The following is a 20,724-nucleotide window of genomic DNA, read 5'->3' on the forward strand; positions in this document are numbered from 1 at the left end:
GATTGCCAAAACGGACCACCTTTAGAAATGAACTGGAGTGCTGACCAGAAAATTTTTTCCCAGGACTCCACTCTGACTCTAGAAGACACTTCTTGAGATGGCTACCCACTATGTTCTCCTTTCTCCAGGAATCTGACCCCACCCTCTTAATGCTATTTGACCTTTGTGACTTCACTTCCCCTCCAACTATAGTTGATTTGATCAATGGTGGCACTTCAACTAGGCTGAGCCAATGAGATACTCAAATACTGGAGCTGGACTGTCAAGGTTCAAATCCCTACTCCACTTCTTACCAGCAGTGAGCTCTAAGGTGAATTACTCTACTTCTCTGGATCAGTCTTTCATCTGTAAAATGGGGGTGATGTGAACAATATCGACAGTTATGTTATGAAAAATTATCCAAAGCCTACAAGTAAGACAAGTGATGACTTCATGTCCTTTCTTTTCTTTTTCTTTTTTTATTTTTTTATTTATTTTTATTTTTTTATTTTTTTTCTTTTTGCGGTATGTGGGCCTCTCACTGTTGTGGCCTCTCCCGTTGCGGAGCACAGGCTCCGGATGCGCAGGCCCAGCGGCCATGGCTCACGGGCCCAGCCGCTCCGCGGCATATGGGATCCTCCCAGACCGGGGCACGAACCCGTATCCCCTGCATCGGCAGGCGGACTCTCAACCACTGCGCCACCAGGGAGGCCCTTCTTTTTATTTTTAATTAATTTATTTTTGGCTTCACTGGGTCCTCGTTGCTGTGCACGGGCCTTTCTCTAGCTGTGGCAAGCGGGGGCTACTCTTCGTTGCAGTGCTCGGACTTCTCACTGCAGTGGCTTCTCTTATTGCAGAGCACAGGCTCTAGGCGCGCAGGCTTCAGTAGTTGTGGATCGCAGGCTCTAGAGCGCAGGCTCAGTAGTTGTGATGCACGGGCTTAGTTTTTCCGCGGCACGTGGAGCCCCGACCAGGGCTCAAACCCGTGTCCCCTGCATTGACAGGCAGATTCTTAACCACTGCGCCACCAGGGAAGCCCTTCATTTTTTAATATTTTTAAAAATCATTAGGGAAGTCCCTGGTGGTCTAGTGGTTAGGACTCCGAGCTCTCACTGCCGAGGGCCCGGGTTTGATCCCTGGTCAGGGAACGAAAATCCCACAGGCCTGTCTGGCGCAGATACCAAAAAAAAAAAAAAAAGTTACATGTTAACAGTTTTATGAAAAATAACTGTTTCAGAAGAATGACGCCAGCAACATGGCAGATGAAAAACTCTGTCTCTTCAATCTACAACCGCTAAAACATCCACAACACAACGAAGGTACCTCTGTCCAACACACCAGGTGTCCAGAGAATTCACACATCTGAACACCTACAGGGCGATGTACAGGGACACACAGCGGAGCCGGAACTGAGGGAACAGGGAGGTGATTCCTGCAAACCCAGCCCTCCTGCCATGGCAGCTGAGGCCGCAGCCCCAGAGAGCCAGTAACAATAGCAGAGGAAGCGGCACACACGACTCTAACCTCCCAGCGGCAGCGGTGCCCACAGTCACCGGTAGCAGTGGAGCCTGAGATCCCATCCCTCCAGCTGCTGAGGCATCCACAGTTCGGACCCCTGGCCACCCACTCGCAGCGGTGGAGCCGGCAAACCTTACAATACTGGCAGAGGCGCCAGGTGCAACACCGCTCCCCCGCCACCTTCGCCCTCCCCCAGGGGCGGAGTCTGCAAGGGGTGGGGATCCCGAATGTAAGAGAAGAGCACACCATCTCCGAGCCCCAGGCGGAAACACCTGCTGGTGTTTCCTGCAGGAAACAAGGCACCAATGACCCCGGAGGCACAAGGAGCAATAAAGAGGGCTTGAAGCAACGATAAAGGCAGTGGAGTGTGGAAAATGCAGACTCTCAAATATAACCGGAGGCAGCGCAGGGAAGAGAAACCCAAACCCTGTGCTATATCACCACCTACTGGAAAACAGAAGAAACGCCTCAATTTTTTTTTTTTTCTCTCTTTCTTTTTGGCTTGCCGGATCTTAGTTCCCCCACCAGGGACTGAACCGGGGCTATGGAAGTGAAAACGCCGAGTGCTAACCATTGGACCGCCAAGGAACTCCCTGAAACGCCTCAGTTTCTAACCTGTTAAATCGTTAGCATCAAGCAGAAAGGTGTCCCCTACTTCAGATGAATCGGCGGAGGAGCAACTCATCAAGCACCATGAAGAACCACGGTAACACTGTAGCACGAAAGAAAATGACAATTCTCCAGAAACCAAACTTAAAGTCGCAGACTACTGAGATCTCACTGATGGAGAATTCAAAATAAGTCTATGAAGAAACTCAAGGAGCTACAAGAAAACTCAGAAAGGTAGTTCAGTGAGCTCAGGAATAAAATTAATGTACAGAAGAAATGCTTTACCAAAGAGATTGACACTCTAAAGAAGAATCAAACAGAAATTCTGGAGCGGAAGAGCAAAATAAACGAGACGAAGAATGCATTAGAAAGCACTGGAAATAGAGCACCCTATATGGAAAACAGAATTAGCAAGCTTGAAGATAGAACTCTGTGACACAAGTAGAAGAGGAAAGAGAAATAAGATTTTTTAAATGAGGAAACCCAGCAAGGCTCACATTCAGATCTGATGGAGATATCAAAAGCTTTACAGACAGGCAAAAACTAAAAGAATTCAGCACCATCAAACCAGCTTTACAACAAATGTTAAAGGAACTTATCTAAGCGAAAAAAAAAAAAAAGGCCACAACTAGAAAAAAGAAAACTACGGAAAGAAAAGGCTCACTGGCGAAGTCAAACATACAGTAAAGGTGGGAAATCATCCACACACAAAGCTAGTAGGGAGGTTTAAAGACAAAAGTAGTAAAATCTGTATCCACTATCTGTATGCACAATCTGTATCTACAATAAGCAGTTAAGGGATACACAAAACAATTAGATGTAAGATATGATGTCAAAAAACAGTAATTGCGGGACTTCCCTGGTGGCACAGTGGTTGGGAATCCGCCTGCCGATACAGGGTACACGGGTTCGAGCCCTGGTCTGGGAGGGTCCTGCATGCCTCGGAGCAACTAAGCCCGTGCGCCACAACTACTGAAAACTGCGCGCCTAGAGCCCGTGCACCACAACGAAGAGTAGCCCCCGCTCGCCGCAGCTAGAGAAAGCGAAGACCCAGTGCAGCCAAAAATAAATAAATAAATAAATATTTTTTAAAAAAAAACAGTAGGGCTTCCCTGGTGGCGCAGTGGTTGAGAGTCCACCTGCCGATGCAGGGGACACGGGTTCGTGCCCCGGTCCGGGCAGATCCCACATGCCACAGACCGGCTGGGCCTGTAAGCCATGGCCGCTGAGCGTGCGCGTCCGGAGCCTGTGCTCCGCAACGGGAGAGGCCACAACAGTGAGAGGCCCGCGTACCGAAAAAGAAAAAAGAAAAAAAACTAATTGTGAGGGGAGGAGAGTATAAATGCAAGGTTTTAAAAATGCATTTCTAATTAAGGGATCAGCAACTTAAAACAATCACGTTTGTATATAGACTCCTACACAAAAACCTCATGGTAACCGCAAACCAAATCTCCATAATAGATATACATACAAAAAAGAAAAAGGAGGGGCTTACCTGGTGGCGCAGTGGTTGAGAGTCCGCCTGCTGGTGCAGGGGACACGGGTTCGTGCCCCGGTCCGGGAGGATCCCACGTGCCGTGGAGCGGCTGGGCCGTGAGCCATGGCCGCTGAGCTTGCGCGTCCGGAGCCTGTGCTCCGCAACGGGAGAGGCCACAACACTGAGAGGCCCGCGTACCGCAAAAAAAAAAAAAGTCCAGTATTGGTGGGAAATAAATTATTGTGTCTATGCTTTAATACCTTAAGACAACGTTAGCAATAGAAGTTTCTGCGATGATGGATTCCATGTTCTATATCTGTGCTATCCAGTACAGCAGCCACATGTGGCTGTATTTGAAATGTGGCTAGTGTGACTAATAACTGAATTTTTAATGTATTTAATTTTAATTAACTCCACTATACGTTGAAAAGTCACATGCTGCTATTGGACAGCACAGCTTTATAATTAAAAGCTAAAAAAAAAAAAAAAAACCCTAAAGCTCTTTTGAAAAGAATGTATAGTTGTCATACACTGAGCCCTGCTCTGAGCTGTGTACTGTTTATTACCTTATAAGAGGCCTCTTATGGAATCATCTCAACAACCCCACTTTACAGATGAGAAAATTGAGGCTCAGAAAAGGATGTAGATGACTTATCCTGATTATAACAGTGAGGACTGGCGGAGCTAGGACTGGGGCTAGGGTGTCTTTGGCTCCAAGACAGGGCCCTGCCTCCTGCCCACCCACCCACTTATCCACAGCCCAGCCTCCACCCCTCCCACGTCACCTCCCTCACCTCACCTCCAGCTCACCAGTTGCCTGCTACCTTTTCTTGATCTCCTCATTGATAAGGCTCGCAATTTTCTGCAGCTTGGTCTCATCCACGAAGCCATCACCTTTCTGGGCACAGAAGGGAAAGAGCACAGACACGTATGTCTCCCATCCCCTGGGACCCCAGCTCCACCCTCCCTCCCTGTCCAGGACCCTTGCTCAGAATCACCTTCTTTGAATGGACCAGTTTCCCGTCCACGAACACTTCAAATTCCCCTGTAGCCTGGGCAGATATGTCCTCCTCCTGGGGAGGAAATGGTGGAGGTTGGGGGAGGTTAAGAACTTCCCTCCAAGTTCCCTGGGGGTCTTGGAGCCCTGACCACCACCACCCCCAACTCTCCCAGGCCACCAGCACACTCACAAAGAGTAGACAGTTTGGAAATTGCTGCTCCAGACTCTTTTTCAGTAGGATATACTGTGGGGAAGAGATGGGATCGTGTAGTCACAGGATCACAGGATCACAGGTCTTAAAAGGAGGGAAAACAGGAACTTCTTCCAGACTTCATGACCCCACTCCCCCCACCTCTAAAGTCAAAACTACTCACCCGAAGTCCATAGCTTCAGAGGCCACTGGAGGCCAAGGGCAGAGAGGAGGGAGGCAGAGAGATGGAAGGAAGACACCGCATCAATATCTCCTCAAGTCCAGAGGGACGCTGAACAGCTAAGTGAGATCCCATCCCTCCCCTGCTCAGAAGCCTCCCATAGTGCCATCTCACTCAGGGCAAAAAACCACAGCCCCCCCCATGGCCCACAAGCCCCCATAGGATCTGCCCCCATCACCTCTCTGCTCTATCTCCTGCCACTGACCCCCTGGCTCCAGCCACTTCCAACACTCCCAGCTCTTCTTCCAACACTCCAAGCATGCCTTGCCTCAGGGCCTTTGCACTGGCTCTTCCCTCTGCAGAATGCTCTTTCCCTGGTATCTGAATGGCTCCTTCTCTCCCCTCTTTCAGGTCTTTGCTCATATATCACCTCCTCAGTGAGGTCTTCCTGACTACCCCAGCTAAAATTGTGACACCCCCACCCCACAAGATGCCTTTTGTCCATAGCACTGATCACTTTCTAAGATACTAGATAATTTGCCATGTGTCGTATTTATTGTCCATCCCTGCCCCTCCACACCAACCAGAATGTCAGTGCCACAGGCATCTCTGTCTTATTCACTGCTGTGTCTATGATGCTGAGAGCAGGGTCAGCACATGGTTGGTGCTGAATAAATGGTTGTTGAACGAATAAAATAATGAATGAGTCCATGCAGTCAGGGAAAGAGATAGAAAAGAGGAGATGGGCAGAGAAAGAGAGAGGGGGGAGATGGGAAAAGAGAGATAGAAGGAGAAAGAGAGGTACACCACAAGGGGAAAGGAAAAGAGGCAGTGAGTTGGAGAGGGAGCTGGAGAGCTACAGAGAAGGACCAGAGCAAAAGAGACACAGCAGGGGACTGGAGGGGAAGACAAAGCCCCTCCCTGGGCCACATTCAGCCCTGGGTCTCAGGGAGGTCAAGGAAGGTCACTGCTGTTTACTCTTGTCATGGACACAAAGATTCAGCTCTGAGACCACAAAGACGGACTGAAGCCAGCCTCCTCTGGCCTTTGCACTGGCTGCTCCCCTTCCCCCTTGCTACCCTGATCCCCCTATTCCTACCCTCCCCTCCCCACCCCACTTAGTAGCCTCATCACTGAGATGTAGCCGCCTAAGACCCACCTCCTGAGAAAGGCTCTCTCCGAACACTCAGTTTCTGAAGTTCTCCCACCCCTTGTCCTCCCTCAGGGCTCTCTGCTCCCCACTCCCACCCACCCCTCCCACCCCCAGGAAAGCATGGCTCTGCTCAGCCCTCTATCCCCAGAAGTCCTGACCCATGACCGGCAGGACAGTGAATGAATGAATTCAGAGCTCTCTAGTCCCAAAGAGAATGGCAGGTAGAGCCTGCCCCCTGCAGCCCTTTCCCCACGAGGAGGAGGCAGGTGTGGGCGGGGACAGCCCCTTACACCCCTCGAATCATGATCCTTCCGTCCACGTGGATGTTCTTGCTGGTGGAGGCGAACGCATGGGTAGAAATCGGTAAGGCGACAGCTAATGCCGGGATGGCCCCCAGGATGGGCGTCCCCAGGATATGTCCAGAAGAGGAATCTGTCAACTTGGTGGCCGATAGGTCTGCCCTCAGAGTGGACCCAAGGGGGGGCCCCAGTAAATCGGTGGCCAGTGGAGTAAGGGCAGGAAAGGGCTCTTGGATGGGACCAAATCCATCGGTGACAGATGGGACGTGCTTCACCCTCAAGGCTGGCTCAGGATCCCTATCAGATGACAAAGTGAGCTCGGGTTCAGGTTCCTAGGGCAGATCCAAAGATAGGGCCGAGTTCGGAAATGATTCCGAGGCAGGAAGCAGGACCTGAGATGGGGTCGGGGTTGGGATCCGGGCCGGAGTCAGGATCTGGACCGGAGTCGGGGACTGGACCGGTGTCAGGGTCCGGACCAGAATCAGGGTCTGGATCGGGCCCAAGGCCGGGACCAGAGTCGGAGTCCAAACCTGGATCGAAGTCCTGACCGGGGTCGTACCCCAGGCCAGAGTCAAGGCCCGGACCGAGGCCGAGGGCCAGACCGGGGAAGGAGCTGGGGCCCGCGCCTGGTTGTTCATGGGGGATAGGGGTACACTCCAGGTAGCCCGGGTTGGGATCCTGCCCGACCCTCCTGCCTTGGGTGGGGAGAGCCTCATCTACACCAGGTTCTAAAACGGGAGGCAAACACAATGGGGTGCTATTACACGGGGTTCCATTCAGCGCTCAGGTTCTATTGCCCTGAGCCGCAGATGGGGCGGAGGCCTCTGGATCTCCCCTGATAATTCCCATCCCTCAAATCCCTACCTCCAGATTGCCAGTGTCCTTAACATTCAGGCGTTCACTATATGTTCATTGAGTGCCTGCTATGTGCACAGTCCTGTACTGGGTGATTCTGGGGCCAGAGCAGTCAGGAAAGCCAAAGTCCAGTTATCAGGCTCCCTGTCCAGTAGAGGAGACATACCCCTTACCAAACAGTGACAGCCCAGTGAGGTCAGGGTGAGGGTGGAGGAGGCACAGGCAGGGGGGTTAGAGATATGGTGAGGAAACACAGGGACTTGTGGGATCCCAAAACAGGTGTTAGAACCAGTCTGGGGGCAATCAGAGAGGGCTTCCTAGAAGAGGTGACAACTGAGAGACCTGGAGAAAAATAATAACAACAATAACAGATTTTACATTCACGTAGCGCTAAGTGCTACACACATACCCACAGCTGGTAAGTGGCAGAGCCAGGATTCAAACGGCAGCCATCAGACTCTAGGGTCCTGACACAGAACCTTGTGTCAAGGGCTCTATCACACTGAGTTCCTCCAGGGTGGGAACTTGTCTCGTTCACTGCTGAATCCTCAGCTCCTAGAACAAGGCCTGGCACACAGTAGGCACTCAGTAAATGTCTTTTTATTTTGATATAGTTTTAACACTCGTGAGAAGTTGGTAAAATAGTACAGAGAATTCCTGTGTAACTTTCACCCAGTTTTTCCCAATAACATCTTATGTAACCACAGTACACTGTCAAAACCAATTGGTCCAATACTATTGTGTTTTTTTTTTTTTTTTTGGCTGCACTCGGTCTTTGTTGCTGCATAGGCTTTCTCTAGCTGCGGCAAGCGGGGGCTACTCATCATTTTGGTACGCGAGCTTCTCATTGCAGTCGCTTCTCTTGTTGCAGAGCACAGGCTCTAGGTGCAGGCTTCAGCAGTTACAGCACGCGGGCTCAGTAGTTGCGGCGTGTGGGCTCAGTAGTTGTGGCGCACAGGCTTAGTTGCCCTGAGGCATGTGGGATCTTCTCGGACCAGGGATCAAACCCTCGGACCAGGGATCAAACCCACGTCCCCTGCACTGGCAAGTGGATTCTTAACTGCTGGACCACCAGGGAAGTCCAGTCCAATACTATTAGGTCAGGTACAGACCTTACTCAGATTCATGGAAGGGTTTCAAACAGAAGTCCACTGTGCTTCCCAACCCCTGAGAGACCCTCCTGTGCTAAACCTTGGGCCTGGGTCCCAAAAACCAGGAAGATCAAGAAAGACACTGAATTTTCTGTGTGATGCTAGGCAAGCGTCTACACCTCTCTGGGCTTCAGTTTGCCCCTCTGTGAAATGAACTTGAAATGGGCTTTCCTCTTATAGCATAATATTGAGAAGTAATATTTACTGAGCATCTATTGCATGGCAGCCTCTGTTATAAAATGCTTTGTACTTATTAACTCATTTAACACTCACGAACTTCTGAAGCAGATTCTATTACTAGTTTCATTTTACAGATAAGGAAATTAAGGCACTGAGAGGTAAAGTGACTTGTCTGAATACATGGCAGAACCAAGATCTGAACCAAAGCAGTCTGATTTCTGTGCATTTGTAGGCTTCTTGGTTTTTTGTCTTTGTTTGTGCTTTTTGGAGTGATCATTTAGGTTACTTTATTTGCTACTGCCATTGTGCTAAATGCAATAAGTGTATGCCTGATTTAAAGATTTAAAGCTCTGCCAAAAGAGAAAAAAAATGACAAGTTTCTCCTTGGTGTGCAATGCCTTCCACCTTACTCCTCTGGGGCCCTGCTTCCTTTCAAGTGAAGGATTTGGACCAGAATAACTTTCTCTTCCCTGCAAGCTCTGATCATCTGAGATAGTCTTCCTTGCCCCAGAGGCTATGACCTTAGGCTGAGCTTGCAGCAGCCTGTGAGGCAAAGCGATAGAACAGAGCCTGCACTTTAAAGGGCCTCCAGGCTTGGGTGTGGGACTCCTCCCTTATGGTGGTGAATCAGAGGACTCTGGTCATCACTCTTTGATAATCCAGCCAATACTGTTCCTGTGATGACTCACTGACATGTACAGTGATGTGCCAAGACTCTGAGATAGGTGAGGCATCCTTGACACCAGAAGTGCATCAAAGGGGGGAATCCATGGGATTCAGCTGCCTGCCTTCAGCTTGCATGCAGTCACTGATCAAAAATACATGATGAAGGGCTTCCCTGGTGGCGCAGTGGTTGAGAGTCCGCCTGCCGATGCAGGGGACGCGGGTTCGTGCCCCAGTCCGGGAAGATCCCACATGCCATGGAGCGGCTAGGCCTGTGAGGCATGGCCGCTGAGCCTGAGCGTCCGGAGCCTGTGCTCCGCAACGGGAGAGGGCACAACAGTGAGAGGCCCGCGTACCAGAAAAAAAAAAAAAAAAAAACAAAAAACCAAACATGATGAAGGGACTTCCCTGGTGGTGCAGTGGTTAAGAACCCACCTGCCAATGCAGGGAACACGAGTTTGATCCCTGGTCTGGGAAGATCCCACATGCCACAGAGCGACTAAGCCTGTGTGCCACTGCTACTGAGTCTGTGCTCTAGAGCCCACGAGCCACAACTACTGAACCCACATGCCGCAACTACTGAAGCCCGCACATCTAGAGCCCGTGCTCTGCAACGAAGAGAAGCCACCGCAATGAGAAGCCCGTGCACCACAATGAAGAGTAGCCCACGCTCACCGCCAACTAGAGAAAGCCCACATGCAGCAAACACCCAATGCAGCTAAAAATAAATACATAAAATAAATAAATTTAAAAAAAAATACATGATGAGTGTAACACAGTTTCCCATCTTTGCTTTTAAATTGAGTTCTGCTCTCTCGGCAGGTGGTATAATTTGTTCAAGGCAGCAAAGACTCGGCCTCTGAATATCGCGTTGTCTTTGAAGGAACAATGGACTGGTGTTGATGTCTGCCTTTAATCTCAATTTAAATATCATTTGATAGTAGGCCTTTGTTTCAATGTCCATATTCCTTAATGGTACAGTTAATTCTCATGACACAGAAATTCAATATAGTGAAACTTGAAAGGAGAATTCGTATGTATAAGTATTTATTCAATATATGGTATCGTTGAATGAATTAAAAGAACATGTGGATACCTTGGCTGATGTTCTAATAAAAGGACTCCTTTGTTCATTTGTTGCTATATTCCATTTGTTACTTTTCTCTGTTCTCTCATCTTCAGTTCCTATGATTTTGCTCATTTCCAAAAGTGCTTGGGCACTGTCCCAGCCTACTCCCCACTAGAATGGGGAAGGAGGATTGGCAGAAATTGGCTGATGCAGGCTTTTTATATTTTCAGTGGTAGAAGTAGTATTAGATGTGCGATGAACTGTCTTACGATAGTCCCCAAATTTAGGAAGGTTCCCCCTCTCTGCTAGATCTTACCTAGATTTGTTCCATCTCATCAGGAAGGAGCTGCAGCAGTTACTTCACTCTCTGAGCCTCCCATTCCTCTGTAAAATAGTTTCTTTCTGCTCTGACTGGTTCTGTCCGTTTGCCTGCCAGGTACAGTACTTATATCTAGTAACAAATGCTGATTTTTGATACAGAAAGGGACACTCCTTTGCCCACATATTCCATGTGGTTTGAACAGGCTGACCTTAATCCCTGCCATGCACGCACTAGACAGATGGCCAAGCCTGGCCAATCAAAATAAGCCATACTGCCTGGCCCCTAGTTTGAGCAAGGTCATGTGATAAGCCAGGGCCAATGAAAGCCTGTCTACATATGAAGTCATCCTAGAGACAACTGGAGGAAAACACAGAGCCCCTGCATCCAGCCCTGCTAAAGCTACACCTGCCACAGGATTTTCACTTTTATAAACTAATAAATTCTCTTGTTTATTTAAACTACTTTGAGTTGTTTCTGACCCCTGCAGTAGAGTCCTGTCTATTATTCTTCCCAGGAGACAAAATCTCTCCCCTCAGCCCCAAAACCACATACAAAGCACTCAACTTGATGAGTCAAAGCTGATCAAACTAAGAGCCTTTATAGATGTCTCTGGAGACATGGGGAGAGAAAAAGAGATAGGATATAAATAACCATTATGTACAACTTCCAATGGTAAAATCCTCCCCATCACCCCTTCCAGCTTGAACTCCTAAGTGTCTGAAGCAGAGAATACAAAAATATCCAGGTTCTGTCCCCAGGTGCTGATGGAGAAGGGGCAGCTCAGGCCTAGAAACAGAGTAAGTAGGAAGCATTAGAAAGGTCTGCCCCTCCCTCTCCCTCCCTCTCCCCAGTGAGTGGAAATCAGTGGAGAAGCTCTGGCTGAGGCTCCCCACTGTGACCTCTTGAGGCCCAAAGATCATCCAAAGAGAAGATGCCAAGTAGCTCAAAACGATAGCAAAAGGCATGCAAGATAGAACGAAATTAAGTCAAAACTGAAAAATGGGCAGAGGACCTTCCAGAGACACTACCCTCTTCATTTTACAGATAAAGGAGATCTACAGGAAAAGCAGGAGCTGCCTCTGCCCAGCATGCCCAACGTGCGCAGGGTGGGGAAAGGTGGGTAACTACCTCCCGAGCGTAGATACAAGGAGCAGATATGACGTAAACCGAACGAGCGTCTCCATCTTCAGGGCGATTCCAGTCTGAGGACGGGCTGCGGGAGGAAAAGAGTAAGATCCAGACACTTTAAATTCTCATATCTTGTTTTCCCACCCACCAAGGAAGGGAACCCAAAGCCAACCAGAGGAATTGTGAAACGACCCAACCAGAAAAAGGTTGGAGCTGGGATAAGAGAAAGGGACCAATCAAGGAAGGCCCATCAAGGAATCAGGCCAATTGCATTACGGAGATTGATGCAAGCAGACGAGAGGGACAAGGCTTACGTCTGCGGCCAAGCCACTCACCTCGGGCCATCCCCGGCACCTTCCCGCGTCCTCATGTTGTTGAGTGCATCAGGGAGCGCGTGGACCGATGGCTCCGGGGTCCCCGCCAGCAAGCGAGACCCAGTATCCCGGCCAGGGCCACGGCGTCGCACGTGGACCAGCAAGAGCGCAGAGCCGGCCAAGCCCGCGGCCACCAGCAGTCCCAAAGCCGGTGGCAAAAGGAAACGCTGCGGGTCCCCGGGCCTCAGACCCGGCGGGGCCACGGGCATCGCTCCTGCGCCGTCGGGGTGAACCGGGAACTCGCACCGCGCGCCCATGTAGCCGGGCGCGCAGGCGCAGACGAGCCCGGAGAAGTGCGCGTAGCAGCGCCCGCCATGGGCGCAGGGGCGCGCGGCGCAGGGGTCGGCGCGCTCGCGGCAGTCGCGGCCGCCGAAGCCCAGCGCGCAGGAGCAGCGGCGCGCGCCGCCGCCCTCCAGGCAGGTGCCGCCATTGGCGCAGGCGCGGCTGGCGCAGTCATCCAGGTCGTGCTCGCAGCGTGGCCCCGCGAAGCCCGCGCGGCAGCGGCAGCGCAGGGCGTGGCCCAGATCCAGGCAGAGCCCGCCTGTGGGGAAGGGGGTGTCAGGGGCGCGGCCCGACTGGGGGGAGTCCCCCAAGCCCGCCGCCCCAAGCCCGCCCGCGATTTCTTCTCAGCTCGGTGATCCCCGCCCTCATCTTTTCTCTGGGCCCGTCTAACTCTAGGGCCAGCCTCTGGGAGTTTGCCTGGAAAACCGGCCCGCCTCTTTTCCCCCTGGTGAAGTCTTGGATTAACTCGGCCTCACATCTCTTTGGTTCTCTGGGTCTCTGTCTCTTTTTCTCTCGGCTTTAACCGTACTGAAATAGTTTCAACAGTTCTGGAACGACGGGTTTGAACCACCTGGCCTTTGGCCGTGCCTTCTTCTCCCTTTTCCCTTCCTCGTTTTCTCTCATTCTCTTCACCTGTTCTCTTCTCGAGCTCATCCTCCAGGTCTGTGCTCAGGTGTCCCCTCCTCCAGATAGCCGTCCGATTCTTCCTCCATCCCAACCCTGCGCTCCGCCATCACACCCTGGCCACTGTGGGCCCTAAGGACGACTCTGTCTTCCCCTCTGGACTGCTACCCCTATGTACCGCTGCTGTGTTCCCACTACCACTCAGCCCAGAGTGAACACTCAGTGAGCGTTTTCGAGAGAATTAGTATTAAAAGAAGAGGGCGCTGAGCCCTTCATATTCATGGTCTCATTTACTATTTTAATACCTATGTCAAATCAGGTCTCCCCACTATTCAGAACCCTCCTCTGGCTCCATCTCAGGGTAACATCCGAATCCTCCCCATAACCCATGAAGCCCTACAGGATCTGTCCCAGTCACCTCCCTGACCTCATCTCTCACCAGCCTACCCTCACTCCCTCTGCCCCAACCACACTGGCTTCCCTGCGATGCTGAACACACCAGGCATATTCCTACCTCAGGGTCTTTGCACTTGTTCATCCCTCTGCCTGGAACATACTCTTCCCTCAGATCCCCACATGGCTGCCTCCCTACCTGCAGCATGGTCTTCCTTACCCACTCTAGCTAAAATGTCAACCTGCCACCCCATACACACTACTTCTCATCCCCCTTCTGGCTTTCTTTTTTTTTTCATTTTTTTGTTTTGTCTTATTTTATTTTTCGCGGCACCTCATGGCTTTTGGGATCTTAGCTCCCCGACCAGGGATTGAACCCATGCCCCCTGCAGTGGAAGCTCAGAGCCCTAACCACCAGGGGATTCCCTCTTCTTAGTTTTTATCACCACAAAACCTCCTATATTTACTCATTGATCTTCTTTATTGTCTCTCTGCTCCATCAGCTCTACGAGGGTGGGGGTTTTCATCTCATTCCCTACTGTATCCCGGGAACAGGGCCTGGCACACAGTAGATGCTCAACAAATAGTTATGAGATAGGAATGTCACCTCGCCCGTTTTACAGAAGAGTAAACTGAGGCTGGGCAGAGGGGAGCCCAGCCACAGGCCGAGAGGAGACAAAGTCAGGATCCCCACCCGGGACTGTGTGAGCCAAGCCCTGCTCTTGCCCACTGACCATGCAGGGACCCCCACTCCCCTCCCCCACCGCTCTGTCCTCCCCACCTCACCATTCCGGCATGGCTGCAGGCTGCACCGGTCCACCCTCTTCTCACAATTGGAGCCTTGGAAACCGGGCGGGCAACGGCAGATGTAGGCAGAGTCGGGGTCTGCACCTCCCACACACAAGCCGCCGTTGAAGCAAGGTCCATCCGCACATGTCACCCCGCTCACCTCACACCGCAACCCGTAGAACCCACGGGGACAGGTGCATTCGAAGGACCCCGGGGTCTCCTGGGCACAGGCAAGAGGACTTTGGATCAGCATCTCCTTAGAAATCCCATCCCTCTCCTTAGTCTTTTTTTTTTTTTGGCCGCCGGGTGCAGCATGAGGGATCTTAGTTCCCTGATCAGGGATTGAACCCGTGCCTCCTGCAGTGAAAGCACGGAGTCTTAACCACTGGACTGCCAGGGAAGTCCCCCCTTCCTCAGTCTTGACCATTGGGGGGCTGCTCCTGGTCTAGTCCCACCTCCTAGGGTGTAGCGGCCTCACCGAGGAAGTCCCTGAGGCCAAGACAACCTCTCTGTTCCACGTTTCTGGGTCTGCCCATCCAACCCCACAGAGGGGACGCTCTGGAGGCCCAGAGAGATCCCGTTCCCACCTCTACACCTTTGCTGCCAAATGCTGCCCACCCTGTCTGCCCTCCCCGATGCTGTCCGCATGGCCCAGGCCTAATTCCAAGTCCTAGCTCTAAGCCCACCTCCTCCATGGGGCCTTCCCTGGGTCTCCCCTTCTCAGGCCCTCCCCCTAACTTGAACGCTGAGTGTTTCTCACTGTCCCGTGGTGGCAGTGTCCAGGTGGCCCACACCAGGCTCTGCTTCATCCCAGGCTCACTCCCACCACCACACCTTCGCTTCCCCCAGGCCACTCGTCCGGTCTAGCTTCTCCAGTCACCTCCTGTCTGCCAAATGGGGCTTACTTCAGAAGCCCCAGCCCGGGTCCATCTTCAGGAAGCCTTCTCTGATGCCCGCCCTTCCCTAATCCTCAACCCACTCGGCCCCACCACCCCTACCTTGAGCTCTGACTTGTTCTCTACCCCATAGGCGGGGCAGTTTGTGGCCCGATAGGATCCCTCATCATTCCCACATCCACACCTTTAGGTGCCACCCACTGGGGCTGCTCTCCCCAACACGTCATCCTACTTCAAGGCCCCAGATGCAGACTGGACACCTCCAGGAAGCCCTCCCTGATAGCTTCCCCAGCCCCCCCTCCCCCACCAGGCTGTTGTCTCATGGAGTCCCAGACAGGGGACTCCCTGGGAAAAGGATTACCCAGGATCGGGGGGGAGGGGGGCGGCGGGGGTGGGGATACTGACACTACAGCTGCCTCCGTTGGCACACGGATTCCCATCGCAGGGCCCAGGCCCGGGTACGAGGCATCCAGTGGTGGCAGAGGATGGGCCCCTGGGGCTGAGGCAGCTGCTGGTGGAGACAGGGATTGTGCAGAGGGGCCCAGTCCAGCCCTCCAGGCATCGACATTCATCGGGCTGCTCACAGAAGCCGTGCTCTGGGCTGCAGCCTGCTCGACATGCTGCTATGGGGGAAGGAGAGGCAGAGGGAAGAGGAATATTGATGAAGGGAGGATAGGAAATCAGAGAAATTTCTGAGCACTTTCCGTGCATCACTTGTTTCATCTTTGTGACTGTCAACCCAATGGGCTAGATGGTATTGCAACACCCAGTTTACAGACAGGGAAACTGAGGCCCTGAGAGGCAGGGTGATTTACCCAGCTAGGAAGTGGCACAGCTAGGATCTGAACCCAGACCAGTGAGTTCCAGAGTCTGTGCTCTTGGAAGGAGAATGGAGTGGGGGCTCCCAGGTCTGAGCTTGGAGAGAGGAGAATGAAGGAAGAGGATTGAGGAGGGACGCTTGGCCTTTCAGGAGAAGTGGGAGGGCCTTGGATTAGGGGAGGTCTGGGAGGATCTGGATAAGCCTGGGGGTCCTAGGGGCTTCAGTGGGGCTCAGACATTGGGATATCTAGGGTGGGTTGGGGGATCCCAAGCTTTAGAACGCAGTGGGGTCTAGAGTGCAACCACAGGGAGGGAGGATGGTGGAACCCCTGGGGGGAATGGGAGGAGCTTCCAAAGCTCCTGAGTGGGGGTAGGGAGGGCCCCAGAATTAGAAGAGCTTTGGGGTCCGAGCATCTGGAAAGGGGTGTGGGTATGGATTAGGGGAGGAACTGGGGGTACAAGGATGGGAAATGGGTGTGCGGCCCTTATTTGGGGAGACAAGTGTGCTGGGAAGAGGGAAGGGGGCTGGAGTGCCCAGGCAGGGCTGGAGAGAAGTCTAGGGTCCTTAGTTTCCCAGAGAGTGGTAGCTGGATCATGGGAGCGGGCTGAAGACCATGAATGAAGCTGGCGAGGGGTTCTCAGGTCCCCAGTGCCCTGAAGAGGGTAACTAGGTTGTGAAAGGAGCCGGAGGGGCCGTGACGGGATGGGGTGGGTTTGAACGCAGGACTCACGCGGTGCCTCGCATTTGTCCTCAATCTGCGGGCAGGGGCGCAGTTCCGGGCCACACCGTGAGGGGGCGCCGCGCGAGCGGCAGAGGCGCGCGCATGCGGCCCCAACGGCCGGCGGCTCGCAGCGCGCGCGGTAGGAGAAGCGCAGCTCCCAGACGCCTGCGCGCTGCACGTCCCGGGCCCACGGGCCCCCGGCCGCCAGGCGACGCCGGCCCGCTACGCGCGCCAGCAGGCTCCAAGCGGGCCCTGCGGTGAGAAGGGAGATGTGCTAGGCTGCGGCCCGCCTCGGTCTTGGGATGGAGACGGAGCGCGCAGGCTTGCACTCTCCTTTCCCATCTTAACGAAGCCAAAACACCCCTTTTGAGTCCTGAGAATGGCAGTTACTTAGCAAGGCTGCAAACTCCCCTAATGCGCCCTGGGATCTTCGATGACGCGAACCCTATGACCATCATGATGATAACAGTTCTCCCAGAGAAGACGAAGTGGCCCTATATTTTGCCCCAGAATTTTTGTATATTAAAGTAGTTATGAGACCCCTAACATCCTGAGACATATAATATCCCTAATATGGCCAAGGGGCAATGACAGGTCTTTGAAGTGAGGTCAAAAACACCCCCAAATTGTGCCTCAGGCTTTTCCTATATCAAAATGGTGACAGAACCCTTCCTCTGGGCCTTATATAGCATCAAAGTCTCCCTCGAATTAAGGTTAAGATCATCCCATATCCCTCCTTGAAACCTCTCTGGTGAAACTGCAACATCCCAAAGGGGTCCTGAGGCCCTCTATATGGACAAGGTGACAGAGCTTTGCCTACAAGAACCAGAAAGTAACTCATATTGTACCCTGGGTTCTCAAAATCAGATGATGACAGGGCAGGACTGTGAAACGCTGTTGCTTCGACTCCAAGATAGTAAGAGAGCTTCTTCCCGCCTCTCCCTGCCCCCACCCCGCTTTGCCTGGTATCAGGACATTTCTGTGTCGACATGCCAAGAGCCCTGGGGTTGTCAACACCCAGCACCACACTCCGGGAGCTGTGATGACATCATGGGTCCAGCAATCCCATGAATGCCCCACCCTACAGACAGCCCCATGTCACCCTCCTGGACCTCACATCGGGCCCCAACTCCCTGGATCTCCCACACTCTACACTGAAGTCCCAGAATTGAAGATACTCACCTCCAATCTGTTCTCCTAACTCCTCTCTCCAGGTTTCAATGATGAGAGAGAAGGTGCCCTGGTTGGGTGGAGGAAGGTGGAGAGAGAAGAATGAAGACAGTGGTCAGGGCAGGTAGGTACTCAATGAAGGCCAGATTTTAAGAGGTAAAGAGTGACGACCATTCCAGGGGCCAGACAGGCAAGGGACAATTCCCAGAGGCTGGCCCAGGCAAGGAATGACTGTTTTGCCTTTCTTTATTGAGTACTTACTATGTGGTAAGCACTATACTCAAGATACCTGGTTGAATCTCTCAAAAGGGACCACTATAATGTACCATGATGATCCCATTTTACAGATGAGGATACTGAGGCTAGAAAAGGGAAAGTCACTTGCCCAAAAGCATAAGTGTCTAGAATTCAAAAACAATTCTCTTCACCTTTATGCTTTTGGGGTTGTGGGATGGGAAATAGGATTTTGGAGGTGAAAAAGTCATGGATACAGGCCCCAACTGCAAGGTCTGAGAAGAGATAAGGTGAGAGGATATTGGGGCTCCCCAAGACAGAGTGTGAAAGTCTCCCTAGGTGCAAGGAAATTTGGGGACAAAGATGAGGATACCAGTGTTTAAGGATCCCCAAGGAACAGGGGTAGGGTCCTGTGAATTGAGGATTTCTAGAAGGTGAGTTTGGGGTTCTGGGAATTCAGGGTTCCAGGCATGCAAGGCTGTGATCTGGGATCCCTAGAGGGAAATTCGGAATCAGAAAATTTGGGTTTATGGGTAGGGTTTATGGGTCTGAGAATGTGAGATTCCAGATGATGGAGTTACTGGGAATTTGGGGTCCCCAGGGGGCAGGGTCTTTGAAGCTGGAGGGCAGATGGCAGTCGAGGTTTGGGTAAGGCCCCCAGTACGGGCGTGCCCCGGGGCTGGGTCTCACCGGCCAGGCGTCCCGGAAGGGCACGCGCATGAGGCCGTCTGGCAGGGGCAAGTCAGGCGCTGGCGCTCCGGGCTGCGCAGTATAGACCGGTCCGCGCGCACTCAGCGCCGCCCCCAGGGTGCACGGAGACTCGGCGGCCTCCTCGGAGATCCCTGGCTTCAGGCAGACCCTGAAGAAGAGGCGGCAGGTGTCCCCGGCCTTGCAGGGGGATCGCGGGGCGCCCGGGCCTGGTCCTGGCCCGAAAGAGTGGATCTGCAGCTCGAAGACGCCGGCCGGCCGTGTCTGGGGCGGAAAGGGGTACAGGGTGAGGGGACTGCGGGGACCCAGACATCTCATCCGCCCCGCGCCCCCTCCCCAAGACTCCCGGGTTGCACACCCTCCCATCCACCCTTTCTACTTGGGCTCCGACCTGGGGAAGGAAAAAGAGCGCCAGGATCACCGTCGGGGAGAGGAGCTGGGGCATCTGCGGGGAGACCATGGCCTTCCGGAGGTCTTGGGAGCCGCAGCTGCTGGCTCCGGAGACTTATATCTGAGAGGACAGCTCCGCCCCTTCGGGCAGTCGCCGGCTTCAGGGGACCCTAGGGGAGGAGGTCGCAGGGGAAGGAGAACGTGCTGGAGCAGCCATGAGACTGTGTCGTGGCCACAGGCAATGCAGTGAGTGTACATCTTACATGCGGTTGTGGGCATGATTTGTGTGGCTGAGGATAGGGTGGGGTTGGGGGGTTAAGCTTGTGTGTGAGGTTGGATATGATTTTAAAACTCTGAGTATGTGTGGTGTGTGAGCAAGAGCTACTGGAGGGTGTACATGACTGTGATTGTGTGTCTAGGTCAGATTGTGTGGCTCCACATGTGCCTGAAATTGTATATGGTTAAGTCTTTGTGAGGTTGTAAATAATTCTAAGATTCTCTGTGTGTGCGTGTGTATACACGCACGCACACACCTGCATGGGAGAATGGAGATGTACATGATTTCATGGTTGTACATGATTTCATGGTTGTGTGACTTTTGAGATTCTGTGGCTGTGTAGATGCTTCTCTCTGCAGGTGTACAAAAATGTGTTAGCTCCTGGACCACTATGTGTAGTCACAGGAACCTGTGACTTTGTGGTCTGTGCAGGTGCCTCTAGGTGGCTGTGTGTGTGTTTGTGTGTGGTAAGGTCTGTGCAAGGTTGTGAATGGCTGAGGGTTTGTGTGTGAAGGAGGCTGGGTGTGGGAGGTCCATGAGTGTAGCCGTGTGGATACGATGAAGATCCAGTGTTCTTTGTGGACCCGTGTGTTTGTGTGTGTGTGCGCGCGCGCGCGCGAGCATGCTCGAGTGTGTTTCCCCTCCCCAAAACAAAGCCACCCTCACCAAACCCGCATCACGGATGCACCAGACACCAGGGCGAGGAGCCCCCGCCTCAGAGGGGGGCTCCCAGCTGTATGTAAATGCTGCCATCTGCTGGGCGGCCGCGCCCCTCCCCCTTTGGGCCGCAGCTGGGCTGCCCCGTTTGGCCTCCGGAAGGTGTGAGCAGCAAATGGGCAGGAAATTCGGTCCTCACAGATCAGGGGCCCGCTCCCTCACTCCAGGATGAATGGGGGGGGGCACCCCGCGCCCTCCAGAAGCTCCTTAGTATTCCAGGACCAATGCAAGGAAAGCCGGTTAGAGCAGATGTTCCAGCCCTCCGGTCCTAATCATTTACTCTGTGCCAGGTGCTGAGCAAAGCCCTTTAGATGGAGTAAACTTTTTTTTTTTCCAGAATAAAAAAATTTAACACTTAGAAGCTAATAATTATAGGGGGAAATACAGGTTCAATTATATACGTACATACTTTTCTTTTGGAGAAGGTGCTCAATAAAGCACAGCCCAGTAGAGCCAGGCATACAGTAAGTGCTCAGTCATTTTTAATGAATGAAAGAACTCAATCTAAACAGTTTTCTCATAATCCTGAGGACGGGAGTCATGGAAGGGTTTTTT

The 20,724-nt window shown here is 52.6% G+C and overlaps 2 protein-coding genes across 2 annotated transcripts; both read right to left on the reverse strand.

Annotated features, from left to right (window-relative positions):
- Positions 1–4,403: 4,403 nt before the first annotated feature.
- SELENOV (selenoprotein V) lies at positions 4,404–7,044 on the reverse strand. Its single transcript, XM_060085470.1, is given in 5 exon segments — positions 4,404–4,481; positions 4,582–4,656; positions 4,774–4,827; positions 4,958–4,982; positions 6,398–7,044. Coding segments are annotated over 5 exon segments (879 nt in total).
- Positions 7,045–10,337: 3,293 nt separating this feature from the next.
- On the reverse strand, positions 10,338–19,245 carry DLL3 (delta like canonical Notch ligand 3). The gene is made up of 9 exons (XM_060084416.1): positions 19,177–19,245; positions 18,768–19,049; positions 17,856–17,913; positions 16,683–16,925; positions 15,538–15,755; positions 14,234–14,456; positions 12,110–12,689; positions 11,775–11,859; positions 10,338–11,432 (listed from the first exon to the last, which is right to left on the reverse strand). The coding sequence occupies exons 1-9, from the start codon at positions 19,243–19,245 to the stop codon at positions 11,427–11,429; spliced, it is 1,764 nt and encodes a 587-aa protein (XP_059940399.1). The 3' UTR covers positions 10,338–11,426.
- Positions 19,246–20,724: the final 1,479 nt, after the last annotated feature.

Source organism: Mesoplodon densirostris, chromosome 19 (assembly GCF_025265405.1).
Source record: "Mesoplodon densirostris isolate mMesDen1 chromosome 19, mMesDen1 primary haplotype, whole genome shotgun sequence".
In the NCBI taxonomy this organism is placed as follows: Eukaryota; Metazoa; Chordata; class Mammalia; order Artiodactyla; family Ziphiidae; genus Mesoplodon; species Mesoplodon densirostris.

Excerpts from the sequence above, each read along its gene's own strand:
- DLL3 (XM_060084416.1), bottom strand. The coding sequence starts at position 19,245 with ATGGTCTCCCCGCAGATGCCCCAGCTCCTCTCCCCGACGGTGATCCTG. Across the intron at positions 16,926-17,855 it reads GTTAGGAGAACAGATTGGAG|GGCCCGCTTGGAGCCTGCTG; the intron begins GTGAGTATCTTC and ends TTCTCACCGCAG. Across the intron at positions 11,860-12,109 it reads GGTGCCGGGGATGGCCCGAG|CCCGTCCTCAGACTGGAATC; the intron begins GTGAGTGGCTTG and ends TTCCTCCCGCAG.